At 46.2% G+C, this 14,667-nt stretch overlaps 2 protein-coding genes across 6 annotated transcripts in view; both read right to left on the bottom strand.

Annotated features, from left to right (window-relative positions):
• Positions 1-285, bottom strand: part of LOC105480961 (hyaluronan synthase 3) — a 31,139-nt gene extending 30,854 nt beyond the window's left edge. For both annotated transcript variants that reach the window (XM_071084826.1, XM_071084829.1), the window contains exon 1: positions 71-285. The gene's annotated coding sequence lies outside the window, so the exon portion shown is untranslated. The remainder of the gene's footprint in view (positions 1-70) is intronic.
• Positions 286-1,741: 1,456 nt separating this feature from the next.
• LOC105491366 (transport and golgi organization 6 homolog) overlaps positions 1,742-14,667 on the bottom strand; it is a 252,083-nt gene continuing 239,157 nt past the window's right edge. For 3 of the 4 annotated variants that reach the window (XM_011757706.2, XM_011757707.2, XM_011757709.2), the window contains one exon: positions 1,742-2,451. In XM_011757706.2, the coding sequence (XP_011756008.2) occupies positions 2,275-2,451 (177 nt within the window). In that variant the 3' untranslated portion in view covers positions 1,742-2,274. The remainder of the gene's footprint in view (positions 2,452-14,667) is intronic. The other variant, XR_011616547.1, reaches the window with a different exon arrangement.

The following is a 14,667-nucleotide window of genomic DNA, read 5'->3' as shown; positions in this document are numbered from 1 at the left end:
GAAAAGAAAAGAAAAGAAAAATAAAAAGAAAAAATAAATCAATAAAGTTAGGCATAATGGTGGCACATACCTGTAATCCCAGGTACTCAGGAGGCTGAGTGGGGAAGACTGCTTGAGTTCTGAAGTTGAGAATAGCCTGGGCAATACAGTGAGACCCCACCTCAAAAAAAAATCAATAAAGAACAGATGTTTTTAGTCACCTGACAAATAGTTCAAATTAAGAGGTGATCTATAACTAGAGATAAAGGTACTAGGATGCTTCATGAGACACTCGAGGGTTTTGGACTAGATAGTGTCTTAGACTAATCAAGGTGGTCAATCAGGATCTGTCCTCAGAACTGGAATGCAGTTAATGCAAACGAAGTTGTAAGTGAAATGGATTGTGTAACACATTCGATCTGCTGATGTGAAGTGGGTTGTGGAGTCCAGTTAAAGGAAGGCCAAGAAACAAGCATTTTTATTGTATATCCAGCTGGCCCAAAGGAGATTCTTCTTATATTTGAAAGCCACAATGCCCATTTTCTAGACATCCTCGATTTGGAGAATAGAAATTAATCCAGCTACAATAGCTGAATGGAAATATTCCTTAAACACGCCTAGCTAGGTTTGTTCTAATTCTCTGCTCACTAGGCTCACTTGTGATTCTGTTCATAAGATGGCCTCTTTAAAGGGACGCCATCAAGGAAGTTCTGAACTCAGAACCGTGTCTGTGATCTGGCCAGAGAGAAATATCCTGTTGTTAACTAGCAAATGGCCATGTTTGTGTACAGATCCTTCAGTCACTCGAGCTTTTGGAAACGGCGTTTTGGTTCCTGTGGGTCTGGTCACCCCAGAGAGCGGGATAAAATCCTGTGATAAAATTCTGTACCTAGCCCCGCAAAGCCGAGGACTGATCAAGCAGCTCTGGGTTCGCCTCATCAAGGTGTTGACAACGGGGAGGTATAATCTGAAGCAGCCAGCCAGTATCTCCTTTCTGTTATCTCTTTTAGCTGCCATCAAAATGCAGTGGCCAAAATACATAAAGAAATAAAGCGGAGACCACAGTGCTATATCTGAAATTGTTTCAACAGCCCTGGCATCAGGCCACCAGCATGCATTCTTTCCAGCCTGCATTCAGTGTGAACCCATTGTCTAGGCATTCATCTTTCTGAAGGAGCAGAGGACAGAAGGCAGGATGTAAACTCTCTGGATGCTTGTGGTTCTTTTCTCCTGATAATAGGGGCAACTCTGCAAACAGCAGCAGAGGGAGTGAAGAAAAATGGCCTGGGAGGACAAACACAGGGCTCACCCTTTTTCTCTGGAAAAGTCAACCAGCTTGATTGTCCTTTCCGGGCATCAGAGCCTCTTCAACTCCATAGTTTTCCATCTCAACACCAGAGGACCATATTTAGCCCTGTTGTTCTTTCCATCCAAGATCATTTTATTTCCTTTTGCATTATTTGATAACTATTCCCTTCCCCTCCCCACCTCCAACTGCATCTCCTACTCTGAAATGCTTCTTGAGCTGCCAAGGGTGGCCAGCTCTGCTCCTCATTTTCCTGAGGAAGAAGAATCTCAGCGTGGAAGAATATAGAGCTAGGTGACATATGGGTGGCCAGTCTCTTCTCCCCAAGTTCCAAGAGAGTGGACAATTAGTCAAATGCCATCAGTCATGTTAAAATATACTTCCACCAGCTAGACATCCTTCTCTCAAAGCTAGAGGACAGTGAAAAATGTGCAGATTAATGAGATTTGTAATTGTTTTCCTTTTTTTTTTTTTTTTTTCCCGAGACAGAGTCTCGCTCTGTCACCCAGGCTGGAGTGCAGTGGCGCAATCTCAGCTCACTGCAACCTCCACCTCCCGGGTTCACACCATTCTCCTGCCTCAGCCTCCCGAGTAGCTGGGACTACAGGCGTCCACCACCACGCCCGGCTAACTTTTTTGTATTTTTAGTAGAGACGGGGTTTCATTGTGTTAGCCAGGATGGTCTTGATCTCCTGACATCATGATCCGCCTGCCTCAGCCTCCCAAAGTGCTGGGATTACAGGCGTGAGCCACCGCGCCCGGCTAATTGTTTTCTCTTAACTGCACACCCTTCAGGCTGAATGCGGGAGTGCTAAACAGATGCCTTAGGAAGGGACCCTGAAGACCCAAGTGACCAGCACCATAAAGCCACCCCCAGGGTCAGCCATGCTGCCAGCACTCAAGAGGCAGCAGGGACACCTGCCAGAAGACCTGGGCGTGGCTCTGGGTGCCTGGCCCTGCCTGCCTCCTCCATGTCCTTGGAGCCAGGTCTATGGCAGGACCACAATCTTCTTCTCCAGCTTCTGTGCAGGGAACAGGAAGTTTTTCATGATGTCATCCAGCTCTTCTAGGGCCAACTGGGCATGGAGCTTGGCCACGTCATCGGGCTCCAGATGCACCACGTGCTTCAGCAGGTGGTAGAGATCCTTGAGGACGGCGCTCAGCACCTGCACGAGAGAGAGAGCCATGACCACCTGTCTACTGTGCCAGCATTTCTCAGTACGACTGAACTGCCCTCTCCTCCTGCCTGAGGAGATCTGTGAGGACATCCACAGACTTCCTGAAGATAATGTGGCTGGGTGCAGTGGCTCATGCCTGTAATCCGCACTTTGGGAGGCCAAGGCAGGCAGATCACTTGAGTCCAGGAGTTTGAAACCAGCCTGGGCAATGTGGCAAAACCCCATCTCTACAAAATATACAAAAATTAGCCAGGTTTGGTGGCGCATGCCTGTAGTCCCAGCTATTCAGGAGGCTGGGGTTGGGAGGATCATCTGAGCCTGGGAGGTCAAGGCTGTAATGAGCCACGATTGTGCCACTACACTCCAGCCTGGGCGGGAAAAAAGAAAAAAAAAAAAAGAAGATAATGAAAAAAAAGAATTGCTTGAACCCGGGAGGCGGAGGTTGCAGTGAGCCAAGATCGTGCCATTGCACTTCAATGTGGGCAACAGGGCATGACTTCATCTCAAAAAAAAAAAAAAATTTGTATAATTGGCACATATGGAAATAACTTATTTTTTATAGTTGCAGAGGATGAATGTAATGCAATTTATTTACTCATCTTTCCAATGAAAGTAATTTAAATTCTTTTTTATCTTTTGCTATTGCAAATATTGCTGCAATAAACAGTTTTTTTTTTTTTTTTTTTCCTGAGACGGAGTCTGGCTCTGTCGCCCAGGCTGGAGTGCAGTGGCACGATCTCAGCTCACTGCAAGCTCCGCCTCCTGGGTTTACGCCATTCTCCTGCCTCAGCCTCCCGAGTAGCTGGGACTACAGGCGCCCGCCACCTCGCCCAGCTAGTTTTTTGTATTTTTTAGTAGAGGCGGGGTTTCACCATGTTAGCCAGGCTGGTCTCGATCTCCTGACCTCGTGATCCACCCGTCTCGGCTTTCCAAAGTGCTGGGATTACAGGCTTGAGCCACCGCGCCCGGCCATAAACAGTTTTTTGAAGATGGGGTCCTGCTATATTGCGTAGGCTGATCTTGAACTCCTGGCCTCAAGTGATTCTCCCACCTCAGCCTCCTGAGTAGTCAAGATTAGAGGCATAAGCCACTGTGTCCAGTGCAATACGCATTCTGATACTTAAGTCATTACAGACATGTATAAGTATATCTGTAGGACAAATATCTAGAAATGGAATTTCTGGCTCAAAAGGTAATGCGCATTACAATTTTGATAGATATGGGCAGAGAGTTTCCAATAATTTACATTTTTCTCAAACACTATGAAAATTCCTGTTTCACCATATTCTTATCAGTGCCACGTACTGTAAACTCCTTATTTTTGCTAATCCAGTAGAAAAAAATAGCATTTTGCTGTTATGAATTTTCATACTTCTAACAAATATATAAACATAAATTTGTATTTTTTTCTGGTATGTATAATTCAGCTTCTCCTTAATGATTTGTAAAAACTCTTTTTTTTTTTTAAGTCCATTATCTGTCATATGAGTTGCAAATATTTTTCTCCCAGTCGGCATTTTTTCTTTGTGAAATTTTTTATTCTAGTGAAGAAATTTCCATTTTTGATGTAGTTAAATTTATCAAATGTTTTCCTTTGTGGTTTCTGGATTTTGTATTTTGCTTAAAAGAAATAGGGCCTACAATCTTAGCCATTATACTATGCAATGTTTCTTTATTTTATTTTATTTTATTTTTATTTATTTATTTATTTTTGAGACAGTTTCGCTCTTGTTGCCTAGGCTGGAGTGCAATGCGTGATCTTGGCTCGCTGGAACCTCCACCTCCCCGGTTCAAGCAATTCTTCTGCCTCAGCCTTGGGAGTAGCTGGGATTACAGGCATGCACCACCACGCCCGGCTAATTTTGTATTTTTTTTTTTTTTTTTTTTTTTAATAGAGACAGGGTTTCGCCATGTTGGTCAGGCTGGTCTTGAGCTCCTGACCTCAGGTGATCCGCCCACCTTGGCCTCCCAAAGTGCTGGGATTACAGGCATGAGCCACTGCGCCCGGCCTATTTTTTATTTTTGAGACCAAGTCTCCCAGGCTGGAGTGCAGTAGCCAAGACAGGCGGATCACCTGAGCTCAGGAGTTCGAGACCAGCCTGGCCAACATGGCAAAACCCTGTCTCTACTAAAAATATACAAATTAGCCGGGCGTGGTGGTGGATGCCTATAATGCCAGGCTGATAGGAGAATCACTGGAACCAAGGAGGTGGAGGTTGCAGTGAGCCAAGATTGCGCCACTGCACTCCAGCATGGGTTACACAGCAAGACTCCATCTCAAAAAATAAAAATAAAAATAAAAATAAAAATAAATAAAATATGGAAACATATTTAACTTAATAAACTCTAAGCAAAGAGTCTGTAAGGCCATTTAACAAGGGAAACATCTAGATCTTGCCTTTAAAAGGCTTATGGTCTAGTGGGGATGAATAAGAAGATATTCACGTAAAGACAGACAATACAGGATAGAACATGGTAAGGGTCACAGGGAGCAGAGAGAGGGTGATGAGACATCAGAGAAAAGAGAGGCCACATTTTAGGAACAGGACACTGGAGATGGTGAAGGGAAATGATGGGAAACAGTTAATCCAGCGGGTAACAAGCACATGGTCTGCGGGTAACAAGCACATGGTCTGGGCCCAGGGTCCCCTGAACATTCCACCAAGTAGACTGTGTTGAGCACCACACGTCTTGGACTTGCTGTAAGAAGAGAGCAAGAGCCTTTCCATCTTTTGAGATTCCTGATCAGCATGGGCACTGGGGAGTGGAGGCAGGAAGTCAGGGGAAAGGGCTGCATAGAACAAGCTCCCCAGGCTGACTCTTCCCCACAGCCGACCTGCCCCTGGCTGCCTGTGCTCCAGCTGTGCTGGCCTTTTTTCTTTTCTTGCCTGAACAAAGCTCCTCTCAAGGCCTTTGCATATGCTAGTCCCTCAGCCTGGGAGGCTATTAATATTTTGCTTCCTCTTGCTAGGACTCCTATATTCTTGGCCTCCGGGATTCTTCCCCTCACCCCCGCCCCAGGTCAGTCTTCCTGCCCTTCCTGGAGTTCTGTCCATAGCCCCTATCATGGAAACATTGGGGGGTGGGCAGGTGGTGTAAAAAAAATAATAATAAAACATAAAATAAATATTGATTGTGTACTTTAAAAAACGTTTTCCTGTCTAGATGGTAAGTACTATTGACACTGAGGCCATGTTTTGCCTTTTTTTCTTTTTTCTTTTTTGAGAAAGAGTGTTGCTTCATTGCCCAGGCTTGAGTGCGGTGGCTCTATCTCAGCTCACTGCAAACCTCCGCCTCCTGGGTTCAAGCGATTCTCTTGCCTCAGCCTCCCGAGTAGCTGGGATCACAGGCACGTGCCACCACGCCTGGCTAATTTTTGTATTTTTAGTAAAGACAGGGTTTCACTGTGTTAGCCAGGATGATCTCAAGCTCCTGACCTGAAGTGATCCACCCACCTTGGCCTCCCAAAGTGCTGGGATTACAGGCGTGAGCCACCACGCCTGGCGGCCTTGCCTTTTTCACTCTGGTATAACCCCAATGCCTCAGAAAGTGACTGGTACATTGCTCATACCTAAAAAAAAATATGAATGAATAAAGACATTCATGCGTGCTACTTCTGGCTAGTCTCTCACTTGGTAAAAGCAGAAACTCCTAAGAATGTCAACTGAAACACTGCCAGACAACCAAGGCCGGCTTCATGGGTATGCGAACTGCAGTCACACAAGGTCCCATGCTCAAGACAGCCAGGTTTGCTTGGTCTAATGATCTGCTGTTGCCATCCTAAAATTCTTCCAGCCTGGGTAACATAGCAAGACCTCATCTCTACTAAAAAAAAAAAAAGTCAGCCAGGCATGGTGGCACACGCCTGCAGTCTAGGGCGTGGAGGCTAGGCCTGGAGGATCCCTAGAGCTCAGGAGTTTGTGACCGCAGTGAACTATGATCGTGCCACTGCACTCTAGCCTGGGAGACAGAGTGAGACCCCCGTCTCAAAAAAAAAATCATAATAATCTTATTTTTGAACTTTTTTTTTTTTTTTTGAGACAGTCTTGCTCTGTCGCCCAGGCTGGAGTGCAATGGCGCGATCTTGGCTTACTGAAACCTCTGCCTCCTGTGTTCAAGCGATTCTCCTGCCTCAGCCTCCTGTGAACTTGTGTTTTGTAAATGAAGTCCAATGGGACAGGGAGCATGAATGTCAGTGGAGGAGGTAAGATTGTGTCCACTCCTCTTAGCCAGAGCATTTGCATCTGGAGTTCACTGTGCCCCATAAGCACAGGATTCTGGTGGTCGCATTTGAACCAGAGCAACTCCATTTTGAGTGAGGGCTGGGAAAATGAGGCTGAGACTTGCTGGGCTGCATTCCCAGAAAGTTAGGTATTCCTAACCTCTAGATGTTTATGGTTAAGGGAATAAATTAATAATGTTTACTAAACAGACTCAGACTTAGGAGTGTCCAGATATCCCGATACCTGGAGAACAAAGACATTTTTAATTTTGCTTTAAAGATAATAATATTGATTCTTGCAAAATACAGTAATTAAGAAATTTAGGCCGGGCGCGGTGGCTCAAGCCTGTAATCCCAGCACTTTGGGAGGCCGAGACGGGCGGATCACGAGGTCAGGAGATCGAGATCATCCTGGCTAACACGGTGAAACCCCGTCTCTACTAAAAATACAAAAAATTAGCCGGGCGAGGTGGCGGGCGCCTGTAGTCCCAACTACTCGGGAGGCTGAGGCAGGAGAATGGCGTGAACCCGGGAGGCGGAGCTTGCAGTGAGCTGAGATCTGGCCACTGCACTCCAGCCTGGGCGGCAGAGCGAGACTCCGTCTCAAAAAAAAAAAAAGAAAATTAATCCTTTATCACAAGCCCTTGAAGCGGAGTACCTCTCCCCATATATACGAGTATTGTATCTAGGGCGGACGCGTTCCTCCTCTTAGTTTCGGGAATGTCCTACTCTGTCTATGGAGTAGCTGTTCTTTCACTACTTTGCTCTCTTAATAAATTTGCTTTACTTTGCACAGCGGACTTGCCCTGAATTCCTTCTTGCATGAGGTCCAAGAAGCCTCTTTTGGGGTCTGGATCGGGACCCGTTTTCTGTAATATACATACACATATACATATTTATACACATACACACCACTAATGGTACTTTCTTCTTCTTGTTTTGTTATTTGTTTTCCCCAGCAAGCAGCCCTGCATTTTAATCTGCACTGGGACCCACATATGATACGGTCAGCCTGCAAACAACCCTCACTGCTCCTTGCCCAGTGTCACCACGTGAAGCGTCTGAGTCCTGTGAGCAAACCTCAGCAAGATGCTGCCTGGTCCCTGCTGGGCAGTTACCTCCTGGGCTTTCTCAGGGAGCTTCTGAGCCACAGTCGGGTCTCCTAGGTCAGGGGCCTGACTCTGTGGCCTCGCCCGAGCACCTTTTTTTTTTTAGATGGAGTTTTGCTCTGTGCCCAGGCTGAAGTGCAATGGTGCGATCTCGGCTCACTGCAACCTCTGCCTCCTGGGTTCAAGCGATTCTCCTGCCTCAGCCTCCCATGTTGCTGGGATGACAGGCACCCACCACCACGCCTAGCTAATTTTAGTATTTTTAGTAGAGACGGGGTTTCACCATGTTGGCCAGGCTGGTCTCAAACACCTGACCTTGTGGTCTGCCAGCCTCGGCCTCCCAGGGTGCTGGGATTACAGGCGTGAGCCACTGTGCCCGGCTTCGAGTGCCCTTTCTAACCTGTCTTTGGGCGAGGAAGTCTTATCTTTCCTGAGGCTGGCAGCATGAAAATGAGCTAATTCCCAGCAGAGGATGACTCTTTACCGCTATTGCCTCATGATTACTCACTCATTCAATAATCAGTACTATGGGCCTCTGTCATGCCCAGGCAGTGTGCTGGTGATAGAAAAGATGAATAAGGCACGAACCCTCCCAGGTGGCAGCTACAGCCCTGTGGGGAGGCAGTACACACACCCCACATGGAGTGATCTCCGTTCTAAGAGAGAAACGCAGGCAATTCTGTACGAGTAAAGGAAGTCATTTCTACCTTTGGAGGTGGGTGGAGGCAGAGGAACCTGCGCCTACTATGTGAAAGTGCCTTCACTCTGACATTTATTCCTAGCCAATGGGTGGCACCAAGGAAATGGCTTGGGGGAACTTTAGTAAGTCTTCTAGCTCCCAAGCCACCACACCAAAAAAGGCAGTTTCTAAGCAAAACCAGCATGCTTGCTATGCAGGTGCAGCCTAAAGACAATCGCCCAACACCCTCTCCAATGGATTATAGCCCAAAGCGTCTCTATATATAGAAATTCTAGAGCTTTCACTTTTTTTTTTTAAAAAGAGGGTCTCACTCTGTCACCCAGGCTGGTCTCCTGGCTTCCCATGCCCCATCCTCCAGTGTTTGTTACAAGGTCATTTTTTTTTTCTCCTTCTAGAGGAATCTTTCACTTAGAAATATCTTTGAGATTTTTTTGCTAGAGCCTCCTAACATTCAAAGTCAAGTCAGCTTTTACTTGTTAAAAAGGGATACTCACAGGTATTCTGTTCTTTCTCCGTGTGGGTAGGAGTTCCCCCCTGGGCACTGCTGTGTCCTTAAAATAACAATACTGCCTGTGCAAAACCCACTCCGCACTTGAGGGGTGCTGAGCTCCCTGTTATCAGTTACCGGATCTCTTTTTTTAGTAACTGAGTGTTAAGCAAAGGCTCCTGCTTAATTAATGGGTCTATCTTAGCAACCCACACTGGTATAGAGCTTCTTCCCAATCCCTGTGACTCTAGGGATCCCACACATCACAGGACTTCCTCTGGACTCCCCAAGGATCAAAGCTTCCTGCCAGCCAGGGATTGTCACCAAATCCCATGGATCAGGGGCTGAATACAAGGAGAGTTCAAAGGTAAAGTGACAGGAGCCTCTGTGGGGGGCAGGATATAGGCAATCCCACAGCGGAAACCTCTCATTATGAGTTCAGCACACCTGCTGTTCATCCCCCGACTGTATCAGGCCCAAGGACTCCAGGGCAAGGTGGAGCGGGTATGGCTGTGAGTAGGCTGGGTGCGTCTCATCCAGAGGAAAGCTAGTTTAGCTGCTTGCAGTCAGTGGTTGAAACAAACACTTTTCGCCATCTGAGAAGCTTAAGCCAAGGATATCTTAAAGAAGTACCTCCTGGTCTGAAAACTCTTTGGAAGGGGGTGGTATTCAGATTCTTTATCAAAAGAATTTAGAGAGCGCATGTCTCTCTCACACACACACACACACACACACACACACACACACACACACACACACACACACGGTCTCCTCTCTTCTCCACCCTCCCTCTCTCCAGGCGCCAGTTGGCCTGAAACACACAAAGCTGAAGCTTCAGGGACAAGGGCAGTCTTTAGGGTTAGACGTGGCTCAGAAAGGACCAGAAGAGGCTTGGCAAACTGAAAAGGGAACGGTGTGAGTAAAAGACTGCCTTGGGCACACAGGTGCACTTTCAATGGAAAAGCAGGAAGACAGTGTTTGACTCTTTCAATGAGCTTGACCTGGAACATCTGCGGACTGGTTGTATCTTTAAGATCAAAAGAAGAAATAAATGGCAAATATCTTTCTTCTCTTTACTTCCTAAATTTATTTGTTTGATTATAAAAGCCACATTACCACAATCCAGAATATATAAAAATAGAGGAAGAAAGAAAAAAGGCTCTAGTTAGACTACCTCTCTAACACGAGCTCCATGAGTAAAGACAGTAATGAGTAGATTCATTTATACTTAAAATTATTTTAATATTTTAAGGGTTATTTACATTTCAAGGTGTTTTTTACTACTGGAACTTAGTGAATGAAATGGCTATTCTGTTCTTATTGTGTGAGATCAACAAGACACAACACGAATGGTCAAAAATAAGACATTTACAGAAATAAGGACTCTGGAAACGGTGATCTAGCAGAGGCTTTTCCATCTGTAACTTCTTAATAGGAAAATATGTTGCTAAATAGAAAAGGACAAAAACATTAAATGCTCGCATACACTCATTGTGTCAGAGGTGTCCGAACCAGAGCGACCCCATTTTGAGTGAGGGCTGGGAAAATGAGGCTGAGACTTGCTGGGCTGCATTCCCAGAAAGTTAGGCATTCCTAACCTCTACATGTTTATGGTTAGGGGAACAGATTGATAATGTTTACCAAACAGACCCAGACTTGGAGTGTCCAGATATCCCAGTATCTGGGAACAAAGGCATTTCTAATTTTGCTTTAACTAAGGCATCCCTAATATTATAGTGGCTCATACCTGTAATCACAACACTTTGGGAGGTGGAGGTGGGTGGATCACCTGAGGTCAGGAGTTCGAGGCCAGTCTGGCCAACATGGTGAAACCCCGTCTCTACTAAGAGTACAAAAATTAGCTGGGCATGGTGGTGGGTGCCTGTAATCCCAGTTACTTGGGATTCCATCTCAGAAAATAATAATAATAATAATATTGATTCTTGCAAACTACAGCAATTAAGAAAATTAATCCTTTATCACAAACCCTTGTAGTGGAGCACATCTCCCCAAGATCTTTTTTTGTTTTCTGTTTTTTTTTGAGATGGAGTCTCCCTCTGTCACCCAAGCTGGAGTGTAGTGGTGTGATCTTGGCTCACTGAAACCTCTGCCTCCCAGGTTCAAGTGATTCTCCTGCCTCAGCCTCCCAAGTAGCTGGGATTACAAACAAATGCTTCCATGCCTGGCTAATTTTTGTATTTTTAGTAGGGATGGGGTTTCACCATGTTGGTCAGGCTGGTCTTGAACTCCTGACCTCAGGTGATCTACCCGCTTTAGCCTCCCAAAGTGCTTGGATTACAGGTGTGAGCCACTGCGCCCAGCCCCAAGATCTTTTTCTATCATATATAATAAGCATTATACCTAGGGTGGACGTGTTCCTCCTCTTACTTTCAGGAATGCCCTACTCTGTCTATGGAGTAGCTATTCTTTCACTACTTTCTTTTCTTTTCTTTTCTTTTTTTTTGAGAAGGAGTCTCGTTCTATCGCCAAGGCTGGAGTGCAGTGGCACGATATTGGCTCACTGCAACCTCCGCTTCCTGGGTTCAAGCGATTCTCCTGCCTCAGTCTCCTGAGTAGCTGGGACTACAGGCACGTGCCACACCTGGATTTTTTTTTTTTTTTTTAAAGTAGAGACGGGGTTTTGCCATGGTGGCCAGGCTGGTCTTGAACTCCTGACCTCACGTGATCAGCCTGCCTGGGCCTCCCAAAGTGCTGGGATTACAGGCATGAGCCACTGCGCCCGGCCCACTACTTTATTTTCTTAATAAACTTGCTTTTACTTTGCAATGTGGATTTGCCCTGAATTCTTACTTGCGCGAGATCCAAGAGCCCTCTCTTGGGGTCTGGATAGAGACCCCTTTCCTGTAACAATTGTATTTAGAAATTCCATCTTCTATAGAACCAAGAGATGAAGCAAATAAAGATAAAAAAGAAAGAAGGCTACATTCCACACAATCCTATCAACCACCAATTGTGACTCCCTTTGTGGCTGAGTAATAAATAAGAGGCACAAACACAAAAACAGAGGAGTAACAGGGAAGTTATACACCGAAATAAAAGACAGGTGAAGACAGGGGAAAGAGGTGAACTGCAGTTGTTGGCTGGAGATTGTCCTGGAAGAAAAAAAGTTTCTCTAGATTGAGGCCCATGAGAAGACTCCAGAATCCAACTAGTTCTGTTTAAAAACATGTTGGAATAAGCATTAGGTGTGGTATGAATCTGTCAGAAAGCAACAGTCCATCTTCTAAGCACCTTCATCTTGCCCAAGATGTGATTTTGTGGCTGAGAGATGTGAGAGGGAACAGATGAGACTATTATGGGGCAGAGAGGCAAAAATCGTCAGTAGAGAACAACTCAGCAAAATTTCCCAAATTGTGTGCAGGAGACTAGGCTAAGTATTCTGCTGAATGGCTCCCACACCCAGGAGCTCACACGCTGTTGGGGAAGCAGACACACAGAATTAAACCTAATGGTCAGGAGGCAGGCAAACTGGGTGAAGTGGACCCTAGAGCTCCAATTACTAGCTAGGAAATTTTGAACAAACCACTTCTAGGAACCCCAGTGATCTCATCCGTAAAATGGGAATAAGTCTGCCTCCTGAAGGTTGCAGTAAGAATTAATGTATCTAAAGATCCAAGCACACGGCCGGGTGTGGAGGCTCATGCCTGAAATCCCAGCACTGTGGGAGGCTGAGGCGGGTGGTTCACCTGAGGTCAGGAGTTCGAGACCAGCCTGGCCAACATGGCACAACCCCGTCTCTACTAAAAATAGGAAAAAAATTACCTGGGCATGGTGGCGGGCACCTGTAATCCCAGCTACACGGGAGGCTGAGGCAGGATAATTGCTTGAATCTGGGAGGCAGAGGTTGCAGTGAGCCAAGATGGCGTCACTACACTCCAGCCTGGGTGACAAGAGCGAGACTCTGTCTCAAAATAACAACAACAAAAAACAAAGATCCAAGAACAAGGACTTGCAAATGGTGGGTGCTAAAGAAGTGATGGTTTGTCAATGAAGACTGTGACCTCTGTGAGGGTTAGGACCATGTCCATCCTGTAACTCTTACATCACTGAGGCCTGGAAGAGAGCCTAACATGTAGTAAATCTTTGAAGAATGAATGAATGGCAATGGTAGCTAATCCTTACATAGTACTTAGTATATGCCAGGTTTGATTCTAGGCATTTTGTCTACATTAACTCAATCCCCACAACACAATTATCATTTCCAATTTGCCCAGGTTCACACAGCTAGTAATGGGTAGATCCAGGATTCAAACCCCGGTAGCCTGACTCCAGAGTAGTGTTCTTTATTAATCACTATACTGTACCATCTCTCAAAGCAGTTGTTATTATGGCTATTGTTATTATTGAGACAGAGTCTCTCTCTGTACCCAGGCTGGGTTACAGTGGCACAATCATAGCTCACTGCATGCAGCTTTGAAGCTCAGGTGATCCTCTGCCTCAGCCTCCCAGGCAGTTGCAACTACAGGTGTGCATCACCATGCTCAGCTAATTTTTTTTTTTTTTTTAAGACAGAGTCTCACTCTGTTGCCCAGGCTGCAGTGCAGTGATGTGATCTCGGCTCACTGCAACCTCTGCCTCCCAGGTTCAAGCAATTCTCCTGCCTCAACCTCCCGAGTAGCTGGAACTACAGGCATGTGCCACCAAGCCTGGCTAATTTTTGTATTTTTAGTAGAGACAGGGTTTCTTTTTTTTTTTTTGAGACAGAGTTTCGTTCTTGTTGCCCAGGCTGGAGTTCAATGGCACAATCTTGGCTCACCACAACCTCTGCCTCCTGGGTTCAAGCGATTCTCCTGCCTCAGCCTCCCGGGTAGCTGGGATTACAGTCATTCACCACCACACCCAGTTAATTTCGTATTTTTAGCAGAGACGGGGTTTCTCCATGTTGGTCAGGCTGGTCTCGAACTCCCGACTTCAGGTGATCTGCCCGCCTCGGCCTCCCAAAGTGCTGGGATTACAGGCATGAGCCACCGTGCCCGGCCAGTAGAGATAGGGTTTCACCATGTTGCCCAGGCTGGTCTCCAACTCCTGACCTCGTGATCCACCCACCTTGGCCTCCCAAAGTGCTGGGATTACAGGCGCAAGCCACAGCGCCCAGCATTTTTTTTTTTTTTTTTGAGATGGAGTTTCGCTCTTGTTGCCCAGGCTGGAGTTCAGTGGCGCAATCTCGGCTCACTGCAACCTTCACCTCCCAGGTCTCCGGGTTCAAGTGATTTTCCTGCCTCAGTCTCCTGAGTAGTTGGGATTACAGGCGCCTGCCAACACGGCTGGCTAATTTTTTGTATTTTTAGTAGAGATGGGGTTTTTACCGTGTTGGCCTGACCTCAGGTGATCCACCCGTCTTTCCTCCCAAAGTGCTGGGATTACAGGCATGAGCCACCGTCCCTGGCCTCAGCTAAATTAAAAAAAAATTTTTTTGCAGGCCAGGCACAGTGGCTCATACCTATAATCCCGGCAGTTTGGGAGGTAAAGGTGGGAGGATTGCTTGAACCCAGGAGTTTGAGGCCAGCCTGAGCAACATAACAAGACCCTCTTGTCTATAAGAAATAATAGAATTAGTCAGGCATGGTGTCATGCATTTGTGGACCCAGCTACTTGGGAAGCTGAAGAGGGAAGATCAGTTGAGCCTGGGTGGTTGAAGCTATAGTGAGCCGTGATTGTGCCACTG

This window comes from Macaca nemestrina, chromosome 18 (genome assembly GCF_043159975.1).
Source record: "Macaca nemestrina isolate mMacNem1 chromosome 18, mMacNem.hap1, whole genome shotgun sequence".
Taxonomy (NCBI): Eukaryota; Metazoa; Chordata; class Mammalia; order Primates; family Cercopithecidae; genus Macaca; species Macaca nemestrina.
Note: the sequence above shows the minus strand (reverse complement) of the source record. Positions and strands in the feature narration are given on the sequence as shown.